General features: G+C 40.0%; 2 protein-coding genes across 2 annotated transcripts in view; both read left to right on the top strand.

The window, feature by feature from the left end:
- Positions 1-403: 403 nt before the first annotated feature.
- LOC129731114 (uncharacterized) lies at positions 404-21,535 on the top strand. The gene is made up of 4 exons (XM_055690881.1): positions 404-561; positions 20,549-20,789; positions 20,861-20,994; positions 21,064-21,535. The coding sequence occupies exons 1-4, from the start codon at positions 498-500 to the stop codon at positions 21,369-21,371; spliced, it is 747 nt and encodes a 248-aa protein (XP_055546856.1). The 5' UTR covers positions 404-497; the 3' UTR covers positions 21,372-21,535.
- A 1,807-nt stretch (positions 21,536-23,342) lies between these two features.
- LOC129731112 (protein takeout-like) overlaps positions 23,343-26,074 on the top strand; it is a 29,601-nt gene continuing 26,869 nt past the window's right edge. The window contains exon 1 of the mRNA XM_055690878.1: positions 23,343-25,529. Within this exon, the coding sequence (XP_055546853.1) occupies positions 25,460-25,529 (70 nt within the window). The 5' untranslated portion in view covers positions 23,343-25,459. The remainder of the gene's footprint in view (positions 25,530-26,074) is intronic.

Here is a 26,074-nt window from a genome sequence, read left to right as displayed (position 1 = left end):
ATGCCACGTGTTGCGGGCGGGATCAACAATTACTATTCTAGCCACGAGAGTCTACTAGAGCTGCAGTTAATTAGCCCGGCAGCGATTGGCGTTATCTTAGATCAACCGATGACAAACTTGTTAGGTATAAGAGTTCGAAACTGGAGGGGAAACTAGAAGACGAACATCGGTTATAATTTGTTTCGGTGATTCATTTGTTCGCTGTATTCGCATTCGTATGTGACAATTACTGTTAATGAACGGGTTGAATTGCAATAACATCAGCAAAGGTCACTAAGTCAAGCATTTGTTGTATACACATGCAGGCAGCACTTTTGCATTATAATACTCCTATCAACTGTTATTGCAGAGCTAAATGCTCATTCACAACTTCCAAGTGTGTCAATCGGCATTGACAGTGGTATAAATGGAACTGCCGGGAGATGCACTCGGATCAGTAGTAATTTAAGATTACGAAGCTTTGTCGGAGGATTACCAGGAAGTTGAGAGAGAACGGAATGAAGTTTTGTGCAGTTGCTATTCTGGTGGTGTTTCTGTTCGAGTTCAGCAGCGCTCGGTTAGGTTAGTTTGAGTTCTTTTTCGTGTAGCTAGAGCTAGAAATTTTGTGATGGTGAAAAAAAGAAACATAAAGTCCTTGGACCAACTTTTGATTTCAGCAAGGAAGTTTATTTGACCTTGATAGTTTTAAGATAATTGTGCTAGTTATTTGAAGTTTAGCGAAGCCTATATTTGGAGTGCCAAAGACTTCATTATAAACAATTTGAGGGTTGGCTTCAGTTTCAGAAACAAGACTGTAGCCTATTGGATGAATAAAACGGTTAAAGTGTGCAACAGATTTCAGGCGACTGAACAAAGCAAAAGAACATTAATCTAATAACAATTTTGACCTAGAATTACGTTTTACGGCATCATTCTATGATAGGGGGTGTCAATTGTAAAATCGCAAACATTGTGAGCGTCACCGAAATTGTCCAATTTCAAATGTACATAATTCAGACGGCTTTTGAGCGAAATGTAAAATAAATGTGAACAATAAATTTTCACGAGATAAGGATAGTCACTACACTTTTCACTTTTTATTCACTTTCACTATTTAATTCTATCACTTTTCACTTTTCACTTGCAAATACGTATTTCGGCACTGACATAGTGCCTTCGTCAGTGCTTATTTGGACAGTCCAAATAAGCACTGACGAAGGCACTATGTCAGTGCCGAAATACGTATTTGCAAGTGAAAAGTGAAAAGTGATAGAATTAAATAGTGAAAGTGAATAAAAAGTGAAAAGTGTAGTGAAAATTTTTCTATCAAGACGCTCGAATATAAGTGTATAAAAAAGGATAGTCACCAGGAATATTTTGTGATCCTAATTTTCTCGACAATCAAGGTTACAATAATCGTTTTTGAATACGTTCTTTCATCTTAACTGCAACAAAATATCATAAGTGTGCTTCTCGCTTCACGAATGAAATTTGGAAAAAATTTGAACAATTTTGCACTGTGAGGATCAGAAACAAAACTCTAAAAAACTATCTGCAAGATATAGAAAGTTCCTCTCACGTCACTTAGGCGTCTGATAGTTCACCAGCTGTTTTGATGCTTATTTTTGATCCAGCATTATTCGCAGCAGTTCATTTCCGTAGGCTGCTTTCAAATCCACAAATAGGTAACTGCAAGTTGTGTTATTGTAATTCGATGGTGAACCAGCTTGTAGTTGAAACCCAGACAGACTTCGCAGCCAACTGTTCAATGTACAAGGTAATTGCGGGGCTAGCCCTACGATCCTACTGATACAAACAGTCTCTCCCGAGCCGAAACTCGAACCTACGACGACTGGCTTATTAGGCCGTACGCCGAGACCAACTGGAAAGTATATACTTTATAACCACTTGAAGCACTTGAATAAGAAAATTTAATATGCAGTATTCTCTGAACTCGTCAAGAATTTGTCGTCGACAAAGGATCCTAATAACGGTTTCAATCCTAGCTAGGACAGCACACAAAATCCTGACAAGTGTTTATGGTTGCCCAGCTATTCTAACTATGATCTAGCTGTATTGCCTTCTCCTTCCACAACGCCATCAGCGGCTATTGCAATTAAATGCGCACCGCAAAAACTCCATTGTGAACCCTTTCGTGCATTAGCTTTGGTGTACCTACAATCTTGACGATAATTCCAACTTTTAGTGTTATTTTTTACCACTCAGCTGACCCGGCAAACTTCGCCCCATCCATTTTTGTGTTTAATTAAATAATTGTAAACATTCTGAATTCATTGATTCCTTGCGATGTGTTCATAGTCTGCAAATGCTCGACGAATCGGCCATAGGATATGATCAAAGTCAAAATAGTTGGAAATGATTGGTTTTATCGGAATGGCAACATCCTCGACTTTTGGTTTCTGTACATCACTTTTATTCTGAATATATTCATATTGGGTGGTATCCGGTCATTTTCAGCTGTTTTTCTGCCAACAATCTGACACCAGAAATACCCATATTGGGTGGTACTCAGCTATTTTGGTTGTTTTCCAGAAACTGAAAGTGGTCATCTTTAAATTCAAAATAGTGTCCAAGGTCAATGTTTGGTTTCTATGCATCATCTCGATTACGGAAATATCCTTATTGAGTATTATTCAGTCATTTTCGACTGTTTCCCAGAAGTTACCATCTTGCAATTCAAAATGGTGCCTGAGGTCAATTTTAAGCTCATTGTATCATTCTGGTTCCGGAGGTACTTATTCTGGTTATTTCAGGCTGTTTTTCACGAACAATTTCTGGCCCCTGAGCGTCATTCTGGTTGATGAAACACCCATATTGGGTGTAGTTCGGTCATTTTCGGCTTTTCCCAGGAACCGAAGGTCGCCATCTTAAAGTTCAAAATGATGTCTGTGGTCGATTTTAGCTTTCTAGATCCGGATATTATTATATTGGGTGGAATGTGGCCATTTTTGGCTATTTGCCAGAAATCGAAAGTTGCCATCTTACAATTCAAAATGTTGTCTGGGGTCGATTTGTGGCTTCAGTGCTTACGTACTTACTTACTTACCTAGTTGGCCGTACGTCTTAAGACATGGCCTACATAACGTGGTTCCGCCAATTCACTAGGTCCATGGCTGCCTGCCTCCAGTTCCGCGGGCACCCGGTACTTTGCTGATCGTGCTCCATCTGGTCCACCCATCTCGCTCGTTGCGCCCCTCGCCCTCTCGTTCCCGCTGGGTTTGAAGCGAACACCAATTTTGCAGGGTAGCTATCCGGCATTCTAGCTACATGCCCTGCCCAGCGTATCCTTCCAGCTTTAGCCACTTTCTGAATACTGGGTTCACCGTAGAGGCGCGCAAGCTCGTGGTTCATCCTACGCCTCCACACTCCGTTTTCCTGCACACCGCCAAAGATGGTTCTTAGCACCCGATGTTCAAAAACTCCGAGTGCTCGCAAGTCCTCTTGAGGATTGTCCACGTCTCATGCCCGTAGAGAACGACCGGTCTTATAAGCGTTTTGTACAGGATACACTTGGTGCGAAGACTCAGAATTTACGACCGTAGTTTTTTATGGAGCCCATAGTAGGCACGACTTCCACTGATAATACGTCTCCTTATCTCCCGGCTGGTATCATTGTTCTCAGTTACCAGAGAGCCGAGGTACACAAACTCGTCGACCACCTCGAACTCATCCCCGTCGATTGTTACCGTATTGCCTAGGCGTGCCCTGTCGTGCTCGGACCCACCTGCAACCATATACTTAGTTTTTGACGTATTAATCTTCAGTTCGATCCTATCTGCTTCACGTTTCAGTCGGGTATACTGGTCTGCCACCGTCTCAAATTTTCTGCCGACAATATCCACGTCATCCGCAAAGCAAATAACTTGACCTGATCTGTTGAAAATCGTGCCCCGCATGTCAAACCCCGCTCGTCTCATAACACCCTCTAGCGCGACGTTAAACAATAAGCAGGAGAGACCATCACCTAGTCGGAGCACCCTGTGAGACTCGAATGGGTCCGACGTTCCACCCGAAATGCTCACACAACACTTCACATCCTCCATCGTAGCCTTAATCAGTCTTGTCAGCTTCCCCGGGAAGCCGTTTTCGTCGAGAATTTTCCATAGCTCTTGTAGGGTTTTTGTATCGTATGCAGCTTTAAAATCGTGAAGGACTGGCAACATGGCTAACAAAACAAACGCACATTAAATCGGTCCGTAAATTTTTCATAAAATTCACTTGTATTTTCGCTCTGGAAGTTATAAAAAGTTGAAAAATCTCAAGTTTATGGAGTGTCGCGTGTGTAAGATACAGATTAATTATAGTGGAGTGAAAATTAGAAGATCAAAAATGGAATTGATTATGCAGTATAAATTGGCACAGAAGATAGAGTTCGCTCGCCATTCGTGTACGCTTTCATTTCTACCAAGTGAACGGTAGTGTTAGTGAATTGAGAGGGAAGTGGAAGCCGTAAATTGAGAAGAAATGGGCTCTATCATACGTCCTCTCCTGACATCGATTATAGGATTGTGTTTGTTTATTTCTTTTTATCCCCCATTGAGCTTTGCACGCAGCAATGAGCAAACCTTTTTGCTTCAGCTGGCTCGTAAAATGCAACTGGAGAGACAGGAACCAGAAGCTAAGTATTGGTGTTGATAATATTTTACATTTACAGTGAAACTGTGAGGCCTGAAACATGCTGGACGCCGGCGCGGGCGGTCCGGTAGGATTCTTGCCGTAGGTTCGTGAACAGATCTACTTACGGCTGTTTATTGAGCTGCGGCGGGAGTCTCGCCCGATCGCTCGCTTTGGCGTTCGACGTGTTTCAGGCCTGACTACCTATGTTAAAGCACACAACTTTTCTTCCATTCGATTTGAACAGCATAGCGAGAGAGAATTTGTTTTTTTCTGCCTTTTGTGCTGCGTGGTGATTAGTGCATTCGTGTACATTTGTGTTGGCTGCGTGTGAGGCGTGAAGAGAGATGATGGTTGCTTGGATTGAAGTTTGCTTGTGTGTGTGTGTGTCGAAACATGATGAAGTCGATGCGAAGTGTTGCCGTGTTTTCAACAATTTGCACGGCATGCGTGCGCAATAGGATTGCTCATTATTTTCATTTTTCATGAACCTGAAACTAAAATTCAATTTATGATTTCGTAGCTTTTGAACGAATAGTGTACTCTTGGATGATTATGTTCAATTCGTGTGAGTCGGGCCAACATGAGTCCACACTGACCACACCAACTAATCGTTATTAGTTTAACATTTTGTCAAAAAGCTTTGCTTAGTTCGGTCAAATAATATTTGTACATATAAACTTTTTTGAATAGTTAAGTTGGAAACATACAAACGCCGTCCATGATAACCGCATTTCATTTGTGATCAGTTTGGTATTTTGCTAATAAACTTAGAACTCTACTTTGTTTCGTATCCATATTTGCCTTTTTAAAAACTTGTAGTAACTAGCATTGATCTAACATTTGCTTCCTTTATTTGACCGCCAGGTGTCAGTTTTGATTAGCATGCAGGCGCGAAAAAATTATTATCTGATGTACAATTGCGACTGATTCTGATCAGTAGCTCAAGCTCAGTAGATCAAGCTCAAATTCAAGCTATCTGATCCATTCCAAGTCTTTACGTGTATTTTATTCGATGGTACGCTCCAATTTTATGATTTAACTAGCTTTTGGACGAATGGTGCAAAACAACATTTTTTAAATCTATTTTGAAAATCTCGTTGGTCGGTATAACATCATACCATGCGACTGAATGTTGATAGCGATTGTTTTGGCATTTTGTAAATGAACTTCTAACTCTGTTTTGTTTGATATGCATATTGGCATTTTTCTAAGTTTTCTTGCTTTGAAGGCATGCAACTCTGCCAGTTTTTATACTCAGTAGGTATTATAGTTTTTATAAAATTTTCCGCGAAGTCCACGTTTTTAGGCAAATATTCTTAGCCGGTAACCCTGGTCGGTTTTCTTCCCCGAACCGCATTATTACTCAAGACAAGAATGGTGCATGAGTAACCTAGTTTTACATTAGGAATTGCGCGCGGTATTTTGACCGCGCTCAGTGTGACTATCCTCATACATCGGTTTCGAAGTCCAATAACCACGCATCAATGATCTTACATCGTACAACGCTCGGGTGTGCCTCGTATTGGCTCTTTGGTCAGAGACTTTTCCCCCTTACGCGCTTTGTCGGTTTCTTGAGCGCTTATCCATCATGTCACGAAACAACGCGGTATGATATTTTTCACTGGTACCAGTAGTTTGCGTTTGGCGTGCGGTTGTTGCGTTTTACGAAATCCATTCGTTTCAAGGTAAATTTAAAAAGCTCACAGGATGAAACGCGAAGTTTAGTGTGATACAAACTGTTAACGATTGGTAGGTTGCCGAAGATAACTAGAAACTTCAATTCTCCTGTGTGCCGATGCAGCGATCGTGGCGTGGTTCTTTTTATATCGTCTCCTGGTGGCCGGTTGCCCAAAGACCGAGAAGTAACCATATCGTGCGCGAATTTGTGTAGGAAAGATCGCACCATCAACCTCGATGGATCCAGATCAATTCCTTTCCACTAACACTAATTCCTTCCTTTGATACTTGTGGATGATGCAGAGGATTCCTCGGTCTCTAGTAGCAACAAGTATTAAACTAACATTCCCGATATCCCTTCCTCGATTGATCTGCATTGGGCGTGGCCAGCTACGTTATTGATCAGTGAAAAGAAAGATCACCAGGAATTGTACACTGAAAATGGCTTACTACTCCTAAGCACCATTTTGACGGTTCTTTGTGCAATTTCAGCTGATTCTGGTCAATCGCGGGCAACACACGGGCGATCAAATATGCTATGCTGCTATGCTATGCGTATGCAGCTTTAAAATCGACGAAAAGATGGTGTGTAGGGACTCTGAACTCAAGGCACTTTTGGAGGATCTGCCGCAGTGTAAAGATTTGGTCAGTCGTAGACCGTCCTTCCATGAAGCCGGCCTGGTAGCTTCCTACAAACCTCCTGGCTAATGGTGACAGGCGTTGGAAGATGACCTGGGAAAACACTTTGTAGGCGGCATTCAGGACTGTGATCGCTCGATAGTTCTCGTAGTCTTGTTTGTCGCCCTTCTTGTAAATGGGGCAGATAGCCCCTTCTTTCCACTCCTCCGGTAGCTGTTCTGTTTCCCAGATCTCGACGATCAGCCGATGCAGCGAGCTAGCCAGTTTGTCGGGGCCCATCTTAAAAAGCTCAGCTCCGATGCCGTCTTTTCCGGCCGCTTTGTAATTCTGGAGCTGCCGGATCCCATCCTTGACTTCGCTTAGTGTTAGGGGTGGCACATTTTCGTCGTTCGTTGCTGCTTCCACCTTTCGATCACCTCACGATCATCCGTCAAAATGCCTCCATTTTTATCCCTACACATTTCGGCTCGTGGGACAAAGCCTCTGCGGGGTCCGTTGAGTTTTTGGTAGAACTTTCGTGTTTCGTGTGTGCGGTGCAGCTGCTCGAGTTCTTCACATTCCTCCTCTTCCTGGCGACGCTTTTTTCCCTTGAAGTCTATATCGCTCCACATTCTGACGGGTGGCTCTACACAGCATTGTTGACCGCGCTGCGTTCTTCTCGTCCAAAATCTGCCGACATTCTTCGTCAAACCACTCGTTACGTCGATTCGGTTGCACGTGTCCCAGGACTTCCTCCGCAGCACTGCTGATAGCTGTTTTCACGGCATTCCAGCGATCCCCTAGAAGGGCTTCTTCAAGCTCTCCCTCTTCTGGCAGTGCAGCGTACTGTGTTACGTTGTCGTGTTGCTTCAGTCGCGCGAGATTATACCGTGGCGGGCGACGATACCGTATGTTATTCACAACGGATAGTTTTTGGCGTATCTTAACCATCACTAGGTAGTGATCCGAATCGATGTTAGCGCCTCGATGTGATCTGACATCGATAATGTCCGAGAAGTGCCGACCATCTATCAAAACGTGGTCGATTTGTGTTTCTGTTCTATTCGGTGATCTCCAGATGAGCCTATGGTGGAGGCTATGCTGGAAGAAGGTGCTACGTATGGCCATGTTCTTGGAGGTGGCAAAGTCGATTAGTCTTCATTCCTCAGTTGGTGTGCACTGAATTGTCCAATCACCGGTCTGCGCGTTGTTATCCCCGATGATGATCTTGACATCATGTTTTGGGCAGCGGTTATATTCACTCTCCAACTGCGCGTAGAATTCGTCCTTGTCGTCATCGGTACTTCCGAGGTGTGGGCTATGCACGTTGATAATACTAATGTTGAAGAAACGGCCTGTGATCCTCAACCTGCACATTCTAGGGCTGATTGGTCACCACCCGATCACCCGCTTCTGCATCTCTCCCATCACTATAAAAGCTGTTCCCAGCTCATGTGTGCTTCCACAACTCTGGTAGATGGTGTGACCATCCCTGTACGTACGCACCATCGTCCCCTTCCAGCATACCTCCTGCAGCGCTACGATATTGAACTTGCGAGTCTTCGATTCCTTGGAAAGCACGCGGGTACTTCCTAGGAAGTTGAGAGATCGGCAGTTCCATGTTCCGAGAATCCAATCGTTAGTCCGTTTTCGTTGCCTAGGTCCTAGCCGATTGTTCCGGTCCGTATTTAACGTTATTGCGTTCGTTTAATGGTGCGGGCTGGCAAGGCCAGCGACCAACCCCACTATGTCGCAGGAGGGCCATCGTAGTGCCATTGTTTAGAGTCCCGGGCACTACCAGGACTTGAGAAGGACACTGCGTTACTTACAACGCTTCTGTTGGTGTCGATCCCAGGAAACTCCCTTCCGAGGAAGGAAGCCCCGCCCCCTGTCAGCATGCGATTGCCAGGTTTGGCAGCGAAAGGGTCATATCAAATTTCCTAAACCGACCATGTTCATTTTGTTTGTTTGGTCCAAATAAATCATCTGCAAAATTTCAGCTCAATCGGACATGGTTGAAAGGCGCTTCAAAGCGCTCAAAGTTGTGATTTTTCGACCTTTGAAAATATGCCAGGGAATTGAGAAAATCGAAATTTTTTTAAATGCATAAAACGTCGGGATTTAGTGGTATCAAAAAAAATTTGACCGAAAGTTGACCTTCTGGGACTTAGCCGTTTTCTGGGCAACCGAAGGTTTAATATGGAATAGTTGGTAGTTTTTCGAAGGTCGAAAAATCACAACTTTGAGCGCTTCTAGGCACCCCTAAATCATATCCGATTGGGCTGGAATTTTGCATAGATCATTTTTTTGGGCCAATGAATAAAATGTTCATGGTCAGTTTTTAAAATTCGTTAATAAATTAGTTTTCATACAAGCATTGCGCCACTCTAATTTATATTTTGCTAATTGGTTTAGGTTCGTTACGTTCCTTCAGATCGATATTCTGTGCCCAATATACAGAGACATTTTCAGTAACCTTCGCAGCTTCCAAATCTGGTATGAAATTTTCCTGTATATTTACCAAAGATACCGTACATCGGCGACACTGAGAAGAGACAGAATAATTTCATTAATTTTACCACCATGTTTACTATAAATTCTATTTTTTCAAACAACGATTACCCCTCCGAAAAACAAACAAACCAAGCGCAGAATAGAAAAAGGAATTACTTTTAAAACATTCGTTAAAGGAAAAAAGTTTTGGAACTGTAAATTTCAAGTTTCGTAACGTTGAGAGCCAATTCATGAATTTAGATAAGAACTCAATGGTTTCAGATCTGAACTATGTCTTACATGTTATGAGTGGAATCTATAGTGTTCATAATGATTGCACGTGCTGAAATAAGATTAAACGAACATAGCGATAAAGCTGAAATCCGAGTAAAAATAACAACAATTTTTTAAGTACAGTCGACACACACTGCTTGTCTAAGTCATTAAATGATGTTTGACTTACACACTGTTGTGTGTTTGAATGAGTGCCTTATTTCAATAGAAATCTCCAATAACTAATGATATACAAAAGATAAAAATAAACTTTCGAAAAACAAAGCAGAACATTGAAAACCTCTAAAAAATCACTACACAAAGTTAAATTCAAAAAAAGATTCTAAGATGTATTCTGTAGTAAACTTTGCAAAAGTTCATTTGAACAGCCAGGTAGAGGAATGATGTCTTCGGCAAAGTTGTTTCTCATAAAGTGTTCCACAACTTTCCCGACCAAAATGAATTTTCATTTGCAAAAATGGGAGAAGTAAAATCCGTTTCTCACTTTCGGGTGGATTAATCGCAAAATTGCAACTTCTTCAGAATGGAGGATGATCAATGAAACAACTTTGCTAAAAACCTATAGACCATCGCACTGTGACGTCACGTCTCTGAGTTTGACAGATACTGGTAACTTTGTTTAACTTCGAGCGATTTAGTTCAGTTCTCAATTAAAGCAGATCATTTCAACTGTGACCAAAATGTCCTTTAAATGTTTTGCGTGATGTGCCAGTAGACTAAGAACAATTGTAAATTGAGCAGGATTTCCACTAAGCACTCCATTTGCTCCATCAGAAAAAAGCACACAGTCCAAAGCGTAAACAACGTTACCACTAACTATCAGGAGAGTGAGATTAAAGAGATTCGGTGAGATGGTCTATAGCTCTAAAATCAGTTTTATTTGGGTCAACATAATTTCGATCAAGTTTTTGCGGCTTTGGAAATAAAAATTTATGCCACTCAAACTCGAAAAAAAAATCTCAATTTAGGGGTTTGGTGGTGTGTACAGTGACGAACATATTTTACGAATACGCTTATATCGTCCAGTACCTAATTCCAGTCCAGTTAAATTCGAGTTGGATAATTTGAGTTCTTCTTAAGCCGTGTTTCTCATTCTCATATGACCAAATAGTAACTTGCTAAATTTGCATTGAAGAAGGTTTTTTTGTAGGAGCTTGAGCCATGTCATGGTATGCTGCGTCTTACTTTAGATGCATTCAATTTGGCACACAACTATTATCGAGAAGAGCTTCGTAGCTGCAAGGTTACAGAGTCCGCTTTGACAATCGAATGGTCATAGGTTCGAATCTTAGTAGAACCAAGCCATTCGTTGGCAAAAAGAATTTCAAGTATGGGTTTATTCTCAGGCTCTTCCACACAAAATCTTCTCTCCAGACTTAATAACCACTGTTCTAAAGCTTCGACTCTATCATAGGCACTTTAGCAAGTTATACGCTGTTAGAGTTATAAATTGCAGGAGGACATGATAGAGTCGATAAGGAAGGAAGTAGGTTACTAAGTCTGAATAAGAAGTCAAAAAGCACAAACAACACGTAGCAGGTTACTTCTCAATAAGTAACACTGCAAAAGGGTAAAAATAAAAACAAAAATGTGCGAACAGCAAAAACGTCCGGACAATGCCACAAAAGATCAAACAATTATACTGGTCGCAGTGGGGTCCTTACAAAAAAAAATTATCAAGTTGATGTCAAACTTGATTTGCACATAGGTATACCCAGTCGAATGAAGTATACCGTGCTGGATCGAAATCCGTGCACTTAAGCATATGATAATCCTCGACAGTCAACATAGAATAAAGAAATCACATATTGCTTTAGACTGTTTACATGTTTACTTATAGGCAGTAGTGGGCAACATTCCGCTAATTCGCTAATTCGCTAATTAGCGGCGCTAAAACTCAGTTAGCTATTTAGCGATTTCGCTAATTTTTGAGCTGGTTAGCGAAACTGTTAGCGTCGCTAAAATTTTGGCCTTCGAAACGCTAACCGCTAATTCGCTAAATTTTGTAGAGAAGCGACAACATAAATATTTAGAAAAACTGTGAATTGCTGATGGCGTACGTAAATTGCTTCGAAAGATGAACATACTTTAATGCGAAAATTACTTTTGTCAGTTTTTTTACCCTAGAATGGAGTTCCAGTTATCGAAAAGCCAAAGGAGCATTTTGAAGAACAAGCACAAGGTCTAGATTGAATTTTCGGCACACCAAGAACTTTGGTAAATTGCAATGCGCTTGAAATTATGACAACTTCGGTTCTACTTTTTCGATTCAGATAATTGTTAGCCTATGCTTAGCTCAGGGGTAACGAGGAAGTAGGCGAGGTGGGGATTCGATCTACGCCTCAAGCGGCTTTTATGCCCACCACGTTACTCGTATTTCGACGAACGGGAACCTAGGGAAAGTGAACCACCGAACGAAGAGCGACCCAGGTGAAAAGCGTTGCCTGATATTAACGTGTAAACCCCTACTGGCTCAAAAGCTCCTGCTTAGAACACCCTTTCGTTAGACCAGTAGCGAAAAGGGGTAAAACCACTGTATGAATTCGGAATACCGGACTAATTGGCAGGTGTAAATTAGTATGAATCTCAAAGCTGATGGTTGTACACTAATTCTACATTATATTCATCTTGCTATCGAACAATGTTTAACTTAGCCTAAGTTAACTTGCGCTTGTGTAATCATAGTAGCTTTTTCCCCAAATTCAGCGGGTCGACCTCGCTGTACATCTGCTGCGACCTGTGTTCCCACGGCTTGGGCTCGGCTTCAATGATTGCTGGGTCTCCCTGCCGACCAGCACGACGAGGATTTATTATGTATTTGTAAAAATGACTTCGCGCGTAACGACTTCGCTTACTGTTCAGCGTAAAAAGGAGTCTTCCCCGCTTTGGCTGAGCCTTATAAACCCCTTCGAATTTCCCTAATTTTGACATATCTATATCTTGGCAACACTTCATAGGTCGTTAAGTTTTGATGATCCAAAACCCTTGTGGCAAAACATGCCTCGGTGCATCTGATCGTGAACCGGTATGAGCGACCCCTCCGTCCCAGATACAAAAGCACCAGACGTGGAGGGATTTCACACATACAGAACGAGGTAATCGTGGTCGTATAAAAAAGCTTGCCTTCGTGAGTGACCTCTCCGTCCCAGACGCAAAGCGACAGACTTGGAGGGATATCACTCACTCAGTGGGCTCTATCTACAGAGTCGTAATAAGGGGGTCTGAGCAGCTTTAACTATTTGTAAGTTTGACGGAGTCAACACATTATCCCTGAAACCAACGGTTACATAATAATTGAATTTTTGTGAAAACATTCCTAAAGCCTGTATTACACTCTTTGACCAAGCGTCAAATATTTGGCACTTTTTGACAGATAAAAATTTGGTCAAAGATAATTGTTTGTCACTCTCCAATTTTAACATGGGGCAAACACGGGCAAACAACAACCAAATAAATTTGACAACAACCAAATAAATTTGAACCGGCCAAATAAATTTGACCATTATGTCAGAAGGCCAAATATTTGACCATTAGAAAAGAGTGTACTACAGGCTTAAGAGTATCTATTTTCAATGCAAGCTAAATAACTTTGTTATTCTTGTTTTTACAAAATCAAATATGAATACCGTTTCGTGAACCTCTTACTGTAAATAGCTTTAAAAAGTATTTGTTTTCGTTTGTTTAACCAAAAAAGATCAAAGTGGTCCAAATCTTACAAAACAAGAGCACTAAAAAATATAGCGATATGACTATTTACATATTAAAAAGTTAGCGATTAGCGATTAGCGAAAGTTCCGCTAATGTGGGTTTAGCGTTTAGCGTTTAGCGATTATCGAGCTAAATTTTCCGGTTAGCGGTGCCCACCACTGCTTATAGATCTGCCTATATGTTATCACTATTTTCAAGCAAAATGGTTTGATTTTACTCTGAAAGTCGAAAAAATCATGTTTGAATAGAACAGGTTTTGAATCGAGATCCGCACGTAGACCTTTTCTGTAGAGAAAATAGCACCCAGGAAATCGCCAAGTATTTTTCAAAAAAAAAAAAAATTCGTTATGTAAATCTATTTGTCACTTTTGTCATCTTGCCCTCAAGTTCGTATTAACTTAGAGTAATAATCTAAATTTTCAGTAAATCTCTCAAGTCTAACCCAAGTTCTTGCAGTTTAGGTGATTTTGACGGCTTTTTTCGAAAAAACAAATCTTCGAAGAACGTTTTACCCCAAATTGCGTATCTTCTGGTAAAGTAGGTAGTTTTGGTAAGGTACAGTGATAATTTTCAATAAAATCTATTAAGTCTAACAGGAACTACAGTGAGCTTTGTGATTTTGACGGTTTTTTTGAAAAAATAAAACCTTCAAGGGCCGTTTTACCCCATTTGGCACACTTGGCTTATACACAACATTAAAGCTCTTGAGTTGCTCTACAAAACGCCATAATCAGATATGTTTTCTAGCGATGTTGAGAAGAGTAGGATTACCCTGAAAATTGACAATTTTTAAAAGAAAAATGAGTTTTTTTCGTCAATTTACCTCTTTGTGACTATGCGTTTTGAACTACTCTTAGTGTAGAATAATACCACGAATTTTCAGGAAAATCCATCAAGTCTAGCAGGAGTTATTGCACTTTTTAGTATTTGGACGTTTTTGGACATATCATTTTCAGGGGCCGTTTTACCCCATTTAACCTCAATGAAAAAAAATTAAATTTTGCAAAACTCCCAACCTACCTTATTAATCTACAACAATTTTCAGCCCAATCGGAGAACATCAAAACAACGTCCCTCAGAAAGGCGGTTGCGGATCTCGCGAACTGGCTCTTAAAAGGTTCGGGGTGATTGGAATAGCGTCCCTCGATAGGGAACTTTAATTGATCATTGTTGAAGTTTGCTCAATCGGTTTTAGAATCTGAAAACAAGTGCTGACAAAGAAAAAGATAGAGAACAAATCGATATACTCATATTTGTATTTCACCTTACGGATTTCAAGTATTTCGTCTTAATACACAGGCGGCTTCTAAAGCTGCTTAAAATATGTTCCCTAACAGTTTTAGAAAATGTACTGTACTACGACAGCCGTTAGACGACAGGAGGGCTTCTTCCTTAGCAACAGTAGTAACACCAGCGAAAACGTAACAGTCCATGGAAACAAAATTGTGCGACTTGCAGCGTTGCCGATGCTTTCGCCATGGACTTCAGTGATTATACTACTGTTATGCTTCTTGCCTGTGCGCGATGCAAAGCATGCTGTTTTGTAGTGTTCCATTTGAACTAAGATACATGCATCGTAATTAGGGTGGTTTACCGGTAAAACAAAAACCGGTAAAACCGATAAAACCGATATTTTTTTCAATACACCGGTATTGGAGAGGCGAAAAAACCGGTATTTTCGGTATTTTTCTTTAAATTGAAAAAAAAAAAACTTGTCACAATATTTATAAATCATTGTTAGGCTAATGCATGCTACTCACTTAGGTAGACGTTACAAATCACATGACGTTGTATACAGGGTGTTAGGAAGCTCACTTTTAACCAAATCCTTTAAGGGGTGAGAGAGGACCCTATTTCATGAAAAAAATCTTTCTGCGCATATGGTCAAAATTTAACTACTCAAGAGTTATTCTTTTCTTCTAGTTTTCGCTTGTGTTCACCTTCAACGAGGTTTATCACAAGAAGTATGATAGCTAGCTCAGTTCTGTTTGTTCTCTTGAAGAGCGGAGAAAATTTCGTAATCAATAGTGTCTCAAAAATTCACAATTTTCTGCTCGTTAAAGGCAAACAGGACCGAAAACTAAAAATAGTGAATAACTCTGCAGTAGTTTTTTTTTTCATCAAACATGGTCTTCTATCGCCCCTTGAAGGATTTTATGTGAGCTTCCTAACACCCTGTATAATGAATACATTTAGACAGAAGCAACATTAAATATTAATTCACCCTTACCTATTTATATGTATCAATTTTTGTTATTTTCTAACAATCTGCTCGGATTCAGACGATGTGTTTGTGTGTATCGATAATATGTTAAAAAACTTCATATCAGTAAAGCAAAACATTTATTATTTAAGTAGAACAGCTAATCTCTTCACACACTTATACTCACAGAGGCAACGCGTTGCTTTTGGACCTACCAGTTTAACTACAAAATTATGAAAATCATAGTTTGAGGCAATTTAGTCACAATCATGTCAGCGAAAATACGCAAGTCATTATTCATTTTGTGCTATTTAAAAGTAAAACTAAATAAATAATGATTAAATATAAATTTGGATTAGGAATTTATTTTTTGTTGATACAAAGTGTTTACAGGATGAAATAATCAACCAATGAAGAATTTCATCCTAAAAGTTATTGCTCCTTGAAAAAGTAAAATTTAAATAGTTGAAGCATGGCCAAAGCTTCGTCGCCCGTACCGCAGCGGGCTTTTATTAGCCACTAGCTGAATGTACCCGGCCTCACTCGTGTAAAAGTTTCTGCTTTTTCTATCATTTTATATATTTTTATATATTTTTGACCAACCTCTCATTTCAAATATTAGTTTCTATTTCAGTTACAAACTTGTTCATATGTCACATTTTTCGTTTCTCCATTAGGAGCTAAAATTAATAAAATAATTTTAATAGAAAATAATTTGGACGAACTGTTTAAAAAGCATCGAACAGGATAAAGAAATATTTACCGTCGATTCATCCGGATTCATAAAAAGTAAGGTCTAGTCTGATCGTGATTTCCTTTTTTTTCACTTCATTCATATACTCTTCTCAACAGTTTCAAATATTGTTTTTCTACGAATTTTAAAGTTATTCACTAATTTGAAACTAACTTTGCGATGTGAAAGAAAATTTTAATAAAACCCTATTGAATTTCATTGCAATCGGATTTTTAGTTTAGAGGTTATGTTTAAAAATGTGAAAATCACGAAACATCATTATCTCAGAAACTACTCAACCGATTTTAACAAAATTGGTTTTAAATGAACGAGCTACTTGAAAAACCCTTTACTTTTGAGTTTCATGAAGATTGAACGTGTGGTTCAGAAGTTATTCAAAGAAACGTGCTCTGGAGAGTGTGTAATCTCACTCATGTTTCTCAGAGATGGCTGAACCGATTTCCACAAAATCAGTGTCATTTGAAAGGTCTAATTACCCCATAAGACCCTATTGATTTATTTTGCAATTGGACTATTACTTTGCCTGTTATGTTTAAAAATGTGAAATCCATCTTTGAAAAGAAACATATTCCGAAGACTACTTAAACTCTGAGAAAAGTTTTCTCAGAGATGGCTGAACCGATTTCCTCGAAATTAGTGTCAAATGAAAGGTCTAGTTGCCTCATAACACCCTATTGAATTTCAATGTAATCAGTCTGTTACTTTGTCTGTAATGTATCAAAATATGAATATCACGAAACTTCGTTATCTCAGAAAGTACACAACCGATTTGAACAATATTGGTATCAAATGAGCGGGCTAGTTAAAGGTTAATTGATGAATTCTATAGTGATTAAACACGTGGTTCAAAAATTGTGAAAAGAAACATGTTCCGGTGACTTTTAAAATTCACTCGTTTTCCCAAAAATGGCTGGACTAAATTCAACAATCTTAGTGTCAAATGAAAAGTTTGGCTTTCCTATAGGTTCCCATTTTATTTGACTATAATCGTATTTTTATTCCAACCGTTATGTATTAAATTATAAAAACAACGAAAAGCTATTATCTCAAAGATCACACGACTTATTTGAACATATCTAGTGTCATTTGAACGGGTTGTCTCTCAAACTCACAAGTGAGAAATTCCATAGCAATATGATATGTGGTTCAAAAGTTATGAAAAGAAACGAAATTCAAAGACTATTTAAAACTGTAACTGCTTTGATCAAAACCTATGGCCTCAACAAAATTTAAATTTGGTATTGTGCTATTCGTACGTTCCCGGTATTGCTCGTGATTGAAGTGAATATTTTACTCCTAATTAATATTTTTTTTAACTTTTTGCCTTTCTCCTAGAAAGGTATAGCTATCACTTGCAAAACCGAAGATATGAAAGTGCTCCAAAGGGCCGAATAGCATATATCAAAAAACCCTTAACTTTTGAATTTTATATAGATTGAATATGTGGTTCAAAAGTTATAAAAAGAAACGTCTTCTGAAGACTGTTTAATTTCACTCTTGTTTCACAGAGATGGCTGAACCAATTTCCTCAAAATCAGTGTTATATGAAAGGTCTAGTTACCCTATAAGACCCTATTGATTTTTTTGCAACCAGGCTATTACTTTGCCTGTTATGTTTAGAAATGTAAAATCTAGCTATGAACAGAAACATAAACTCACTCACTTTTCTCAGAGATGACTGAACCGATTTTCACGAAATTAGTGTCAAATGAAAGGTCTAGCTGACTCATGACACCCCGCGGACAATCATCATTTCTTCCTCAAACTATGATTTTAAGAATTTTGTAGTTGAAAAAGTAGGTTTAAAGACCACGAGTCACCCCTGGTTTGTATTAATCCGAAAAAAATAAAAATACCGGTTTTTTACCGGTTTCACCGGTTTTTATTTTTATGAATACCGAAATACCGGTTTTTCGAAAAGTCGGTAATACCGACCACCCTAATCGTAATACAGTGAATTTGTCAATGACTTTTCTTTTATCATAGCATGCCTGTCGTTATCATTTAGCGTTGTAAAAGCTTATGTTGCGTTTGGTGAGATGAATCGATTGCAAGCGGATGTGTGTTTATTCGCAAGAGCATATAGAAGAATTCAAGGTGAGCCACTTCTTCGGGTTGCCCCTGAAGTTTCCGGGTCTGGGAGGTAGTCTCCGGGGTTTCGTGGGAAAGCGAATTTTCGCCAAACCAGCGAAATTATTGCAACCTGCTCTGGAGACGGCATAAACCAAAACGTGAACGAAAAACAATTCCTACGAACCTTATTTTCAAGACTCTCATAATTTACAAATTTAGCGTAACAGCTTAGTAAAAGTTTTCGGCGGTCATTTTTAAATTTTTTTTCTGCCTAGGAAGACTTCAAGGCTTTCGGGTTGACGGCAATACTGTAAAACTTATCAATTTCAAAATCAATAATATAATGTTCGATATTGTACCGATATTGTCACAAGAATCTCGATCGGATGCTGTGAATTGCAAAAAAACAAAATAAATAAATCATTGAAAAGTTGTGGAACAACTTGAGGTTTTTTTTTGTGGTCACGGTGAAGAAATATAGTACTAGCTTTTCTGGGTAATTCCTTTATTATATTAGTTTAAGTGGTGTTTGATAAATATTTCAATTCATTAGTTTATTTTATATTTTGCACGTCAATGCAAGCCTTCCCGCTGTCTACTCTTGCCAATCTCTGGGCAAGATATCCTTGTGAAGTAGCCCGTAGCTCCGTAGCTCTCAGTTACAATTTGTCATGGCGAGAAAATGAACGTGAAACAACAATAATTACGATAATTTCCCTATACCTTGGTTTAGAGGATGTGTCAGCTTGTTTTATGATCAAGAATTCACAATCTGCAACTATTCGATACTGTTCGATCGATACTGTTCAATCGATGACAGTTCATAACAACCGTTTATGACAGTCGTCCATCAACAAACCGAAGGATGTTATAATAGCAAAACGGCTGTTACCGCTACATACTGATTATGGAACATAGGTACAGAATTTAGAACGGAACAGTAGCAAAGTGTTTACAACGATTGGTGTACGGAAACGCTTTTAATTAAATATCGAATAAGGAGGCGTTGTCCAGTTTTAGCATGTTTATCAACTTCTTCAATGCCAATATGCTCTGCACAGTTTCGTAACAGCTAACTTTCATGGATGTAGAGTATAGTCACCAGCAGTTAATACTCGTTTGGAACGACAATAGGAAAAAATCAGTACTTTTTCGTAGGCTGTTCCCTACCCTAGCTTAACAATTATGCTTGCAGTTTTGACCGACGAAACCATTCAATACGGTTAGAGAACAGATCAACCTACAATATGCGATACACTTTGTGTCAATTGTGCATATAGTTGCTGAGTAATAACAGTTTGAAGGTCTTTTTTCGAGGTAAAATCTGTTTTCTCTCTCCTGGGAATGGGTTAACCCTCTAGTGCCCAGTGCCGGCTTTAGACGGTCTCCAGTTAAACCTCTAAAAAGCTTCAATCAAAACTTAAAAAATGATTATAAAGATTCATAGTGATTTTTTCGAAGTCCGTCTGAAAATTAACTTGGGCACTAGAGGGTTAATAAAGGGTAATTCACCACTACCAAAAATCATTTCAGCCGTCTTCAGTCAACTAGCTGGTACTAAAAAAGTCGAGGCTCCAACCATGATTGCAGCAGTAGAGCCAGTAGCAAAGACACAAACAACGAGGGGAGCAGTAAAAGTAGCCTCACCGCTGCCAGTCAGAGCTCACTGCCCAATGAATTCACGATCGTTGAAAAAAAATACAGCTGGCAGACGAAAGCCGATTTATCGAGAACCATCAACGCCACAGTATAACGTTGTTGGCTTGCAGCCCGTAAAAAATAATTATTCGCTCTAGCAAACAGCAGTAGCATGAGATTTTTTAAAAAATATTTATATTGCATACCGTTATCCTAAACTATGTAGTGTCAGTGTAAGTTAACAAAAAAAACACTCGATTTTTTTTTAAATCTGGAAACTTTGAATAGCCAAGAGTACAATTCAAAATATTATACACCCTGTAAATGAAATCGAAAATGTATAACTCGTTTATCTTTCGAAAATAGCATCAGAATGGCACAGAAAGTAAACTTTAGCAAGCCTTTAAAATATTCAAATATTTTGCAGTAAATTCTCTAAAACATAAATTTATTTATTTTTTCTCCAACCACAGCGCCAATCCTAACGGGATGCTCCCGCAAGGATCCAAAGTTTGAACGATGCGTCAAGGAAGTGGTGGAACGAATCCGCTCCAACATGGCCGTGGGAGACTACGGTGAAGGTCAACCGCCGGCGCCATCACTCGAGCCCATCCGAATCGACCGAATGGCTATCGATCATGGATCGAGCTTCCGTGCCACCCTCTCGAACGTGACGATCGAGGGTGCCGGTGCGTTCTCCATCCGAAGGGTTAAGTAAGTTTAGCAACAATGAGGCATTATTTTCTATTCTCAATCACTCGTTTGCTTGCCTGCTTACTACGTAGGGTTAGCGTGGAAGAAAAAATGTTCAACGTCAGCGTGCGGCTTCCCAGTATGCTTGTGAATGGTCAATACACGCTTGACATGCGGCTGCTGCTGCTCCGGATCACCGGTCAGGGTGATTTCGATTTACAGCTAAGTGCGTGATTGCTTTCGCGTAAGTGCTAGCGCAAACAAATCTCACCGATTCCGATGTTAATTACCGTAGATAACACGATTGCCAACATGCGCCTCAAGTACTATCTGAAGCCGGACCCGGAGGGGGAACTGGAGTATGTCCAGCTGTATCCAGTTCAGGTTAAACTACGCTTCGACAAGGGGCAGTTCCATTTGCATAACCTATTCAACGGGGATCCAACGCTGGGCCAGATTGGGAATAACGTAATCAACGAAGATCCGCTGGTGCTGTTGGATGAGGTACGGCCTGCCTTCGAGGAAAGCCTAGGAAGGATTTTCAGCGAAATGGCTAACAGTGCGATCAGTGGGGCTACCGAGTTGGATATTCTACCACTTTAATGGATGTTTGCTTCAATAAACAAAAACCTAGTTTGATGTTGTTTTGAAGTAGAATACTTCTCTCAGGAAGTTCGGCTACATAGGGATGTGAAATGAAAATCTAAAACCGAAAAAAGTGAAAAATATGTCCAATTTCAAATACTAATAAATCGGTTAGTATCCGATGGATTTCCTTCGTTCTTGCAGCAATAGATTGGAAAGTCTTCTAAGATTCTTCCCAAAATAAGATAATTGTAATTTCACTATTCACACTATTGTACTATTGAAAATAGTCAAGCCTTGTCAAAACGAAAAATTCGACCACTGATTGGTCGTTATATGATTGCTTCCTAAGCACGGTCAACAGAATCATATACCTTGCAATTGAAAACATGCTATTTGGCCTATATAAGAGCCTGTTTCAGCCGAAGCCGCTCATAATAGTTCTAAACAGTGACAACAGCAGTCGTCCTTCCTTAGCAGCAGCACTATCCCTGTGGTTGGTCTCAGGAGCAGCGCGGTTCTTCTCAGCGTGTGTCGCCAGACTGTCATTATTCTCCCAGTGGTGGGGCAGCATGAAGATTGCCATCAGGAAATCCAATTTTGAACATAAAAATGCCTTTTTCAAGGCAAATAAACAAGTCATTGAAAGTTAATAATTTTTGACAACGCAAGCAAGATTCTGTGTTGGATCCTAGCAATTTAAATTTGTCACACCCGTCGAATTTACTGAATGTGAAATAGCTTCCACAGTGCATGTTGTCCGTGAATCTTGAATCCTCCACTGTTAGGGCAGCTCAAAGGTTATGATCAGCAACCGATTTTGAACCGCAAAATGCCTTTTTCAAGGCAAATATAAAAATAATTGAAGGTTAATAATTTTCTGGCATCAACACAAGCAGACATTCTGTGCGGGATGCAATCAAATTCTGTTGTAGTTGTCTAATTTTTACTTTATTTAGTAAATAAAGTTAATAATTTAGTTATTTGGTAAGGGCAGCGCAAAGGCTGCGATCAGCATAACCGACTTTGAATAACAAACTGCCTTCTTAGAACGCATTCACAAAAGCAGTTAGTTCGACCTGCAGAGCTAATATGAAGTCGATTCAATCAATCAGCATTAACAGAATTTCGTCGTCTCCCAGCTGCCAAGTTGCAACATGATGCAACACGCAACAGCGAGCAAACGAAATCGCTTGATGTTACAAGCCGCAATACGGTTAGGGGTCAAATCGTTGCGTGTGTAAGAGCACCATCGGTGTTTATTCGCTGGATACAAAAATCAAATGCGAATTGTGGAATAATTCGTGTAAAGAACATTAGGAAATGGTAAAACTGAACAGAAAGGCGTGGCCTATTACGTAGCGCCCTTCGGCTATAAAAGAGTGTTTCTGGGAAATCTAGCTACATTCATTATTTGGAAAGTGAGCAGCATGGACTGTCCACAACGTTGACAGCAGTAGCAGCAGATATCACCACTCTGCAGTAACAGACAATAGCAGCGGGTTGCGCCTGTGGCTGCCTTCAAATTAAACAAATCACTTGCCTTGTGGTTGGTCACTACGTCTCAGGCCTCTGCCAGGCTGAACGCCAACGCGAGCGATCGGGCGGGTTTTTGCCGTACACCAGCCGGCACTGCCTCTAATGGAAATGTTGGATCATTTTGTTCAGAAGAATATTACTGTCGGTAATACATATTACAGAGATGCGGTTGCATTATATCCGATATGGAATTAAACAATTGTTCTTTTGAGGATAAATAAAACACTTAATCTGAAGAGTTAATAGCTTTGGGTACCAGTAGCAGTATGGTAACAGTTTCAGCGGTAGGTGCAGCCAGTACTTCCCTAAGGCCGATGTTATAAGAAAGTAAAGGGAAGCGGCACGGCGAAACAGTTCGGGTGTGCTTAGACGCGCGTTGTTTTTCGTTGTTGATATTATTCCCCACATGAAACGACGCTCTTTCGTACGTTGGCGGCGGTATTAGCGGTAGATGCATTTGCTAACACTAACTTCAGTAAAACCGTGTCTAATTTTTAATGTGAAAACACCTTTCTATTGTGTTGGCCGTGCGCATCAGGCTTCTGCCAGGCTAAACACGAAAAGCGGTGCGAGCCGATTCGCCCGGCCGAAGGTTAATGTACAGCCGTAAGTAGAGCTGTGTAAAAGTATTCTACTTCTACCTTGCGGTCGTGGCTTTGCACACAACCCTCCTGTGATTTTTCTTACCAAGCAGCTTAGCTGAGTATCACGTCATGGGTTTGGAATTTCCCAATAATTAGTTATGGTCCAGTGCTAAATGTTTACCAGCGAAGAAGGAGAATAAACGAAATGAAACTAGTCTTACTTCAACACCGTACAAAATTTGTTAATATTCTAGCCGTTTCTAGAACGATTTTTTTCGGTTAGTTTGTTCAAAACTGAAAACTCAATCTACGAACTACTTAATGGTATATTTACATAAACGAACAAGCTCATCATCCACTTCCGATGCAAATGAGGTGCCAGTTGCTGCTGTCCCACTAGCAGCAACTAGTCCTAATTAGCAAACTCATCAAGCCGGTTCTCGTGAGAGGAAACGTAATGAAACTGTATGTTATAATTTTTTGTTACTCTTGGTGTTTTGTCGTTTTAATTTTCGAAATCGATGCTGTCGTTGATTGCTTCTTTGTTCTGCCTGATCGTCCGTCCAGTCCGGACTGGACTAAACGGAATCAATCACAGTGCGTGGGATAAGTTTCACGAAGGGATTGTGCATAAATTACGTGGATTAAGCTGTAAATTACCCAAATAATATCTTTAGCCTTCTCGACTGGCCATACAAATTATTACAAAAGTATTATCTTCTTTTCTCAATCAATTCCCTTTGCTACATTTAAGAGAAGAGTAATCTGAGTAGAACAATTAACCGACTAGAAATAGAACGACAAAAAACACCAAATGCTCGGGGGTTTTTCATAATTAACCCTTTCCCGCTCATGGTGACTCTAGAGCACCCAGAATTATAATCATCATATCTTGACAGAAAATAGTTTGTTGTGCTTACGATTGTTCCATAAACTTTTATATGCTGCCTCAGAGCATCACTGGGCATTTTCTTCAAAATATTACAGTTGACAGTAATTTTAGATAGTCTACAAAGTGTTCAGCTTGAATTTTCTCGTGAAGCTATAAATTTTAATGATAAACCTTGTGAGCGGGAGAGGGTTAATTAAAATTTAATTACTTAGTTTGAGACCGGTCCCCAATGGTTATAACGATTGCGAGCAGAAGGATCGCGATCTCTCCGAACGGATGATCTACTCAAAAACCTGCGGTTATAAATCTGACAACGATTTCGCGCGTCACTAGCCGGCCACCCGGCCGGTTGCTGACGGCTTGCGACAGCACTCAGTGCACGCGATGCTTCTCGAAGTGGTGATTTTCGATAAACTCGTGCCGGTCCGCGATGGGAAGACTTCAACGCGACAGTGCGACGAACCGGCGAAAAAGTTTTGCTTCCTGAACACCGCGCCGGCGACGACGACGTTTGACGTTCGCGTTGTGTCTGTAGCTTCCTGTCCACCGGGAGCTTAACCATGCGTAGAAAGCGAAAAAAGGCAAGAACGTCTCCCTCGGTCCGTGTTGCCCATAAATCGATGACGGTGTTGGCTGCAGCTGGCCAGAAGCACAATACCTGATTTTTTTGTTTTGTTCTATCGAAGACACTCGGTGGTAGCGAGGTTCGAGCTGAGCTGGCGCTTAGAACTATATATTTAAGAACTTGTTTCGTTTCGGCTGTACGCAGTGGATTCGCGCGGATCGCTTACGGTTGTGGCCGAAAAAAAAAGGAAACATCAGCATAGCATTCTATAAAAGCCGCCCATCCAAACGGTTGTCCGAGCAGTCAATTCTTGTGCAGCAGGTTGGTGTGAACGGTGGCGGTTAGCACCTTTTTAATTTGGTTTGTTGGTTCGGTTTTTTTTTTGGAAGTGAGAGTAGAAGCATACTAGTGGCGAATGCTAACACACCACTCGGAGGCGATAGTGAAAGTGTAACACTGTTGATGTCCTGTGGAACGAAGTCGTTGAAAAAATTAAGTCTTTTTTTTTGGGAAAAAAGGTGCCACAATGAATCGACTGCTGTTGTTTTCGACCCTTTGTGTGATACTAAGGATAGAATCAGTCTACAGTGTGTTACGTAAGTTGATTCCTAATTTGGATCTATTTCGAGTTCAAATGTACTGTTTTTTTTTCTGAGTTTGTGAATGTCTCACATGAACTTAGTTGACTCCTGCGTGTCAAAAGTAAGTGGAATGTTTTTTTTTTTGTTCACAACATTTATTTGACACGGCACAATACTAAGTGGAATGTTATCATAACGTGAAATTTTGTGAATACAAATTCTAGAACAAAACATTTTTTGGTTCTGTGAGTGAAACAAGATCGTTGAAGTGGAAATAAATTGATGACGAGTGTTACTATTTACATTGTGTAACAATGCACCCAAGTTGCACCCTTGGGGCACAGTTTTTAACAAACAGTATCAGATCTTTTTGTAATATTTTTTATGAAGAATAAACCAATTTATAACGCTATCAATTAAAACTACGTGGTTCAGGATTTACTAGCAGAGCACTGATTGCGCGATAGCGTTCACCTCGAACTCGACTCATTACTGATGGTATTAGTGAACAATAAATTAGCCTGAGTTTATTGAATATGGAAGTTGCTTTCATAGTAGCT

The sequence above is a fragment of the Wyeomyia smithii genome, chromosome 3, assembly GCF_029784165.1.
Source record: "Wyeomyia smithii strain HCP4-BCI-WySm-NY-G18 chromosome 3, ASM2978416v1, whole genome shotgun sequence".
In the NCBI taxonomy this organism is placed as follows: Eukaryota; Metazoa; Arthropoda; class Insecta; order Diptera; family Culicidae; genus Wyeomyia; species Wyeomyia smithii.
Note: the sequence above shows the minus strand (reverse complement) of the source record. Positions and strands in the feature narration are given on the sequence as shown.

Excerpts from the sequence above, each read along its gene's own strand:
- LOC129731114 (XM_055690881.1), top strand. The coding sequence starts at position 498 with ATGAAGTTTTGTGCAGTTGCTATTCTGGTGGTGTTTCTGTTCGAGTTC. Across the intron at positions 562-20,548 it reads GTTCAGCAGCGCTCGGTTAG|CGCCAATCCTAACGGGATGC; the intron begins GTTAGTTTGAGT and ends CTCCAACCACAG. Across the intron at positions 20,995-21,063 it reads TGATTTCGATTTACAGCTAA|ATAACACGATTGCCAACATG; the intron begins GTGCGTGATTGC and ends TAATTACCGTAG.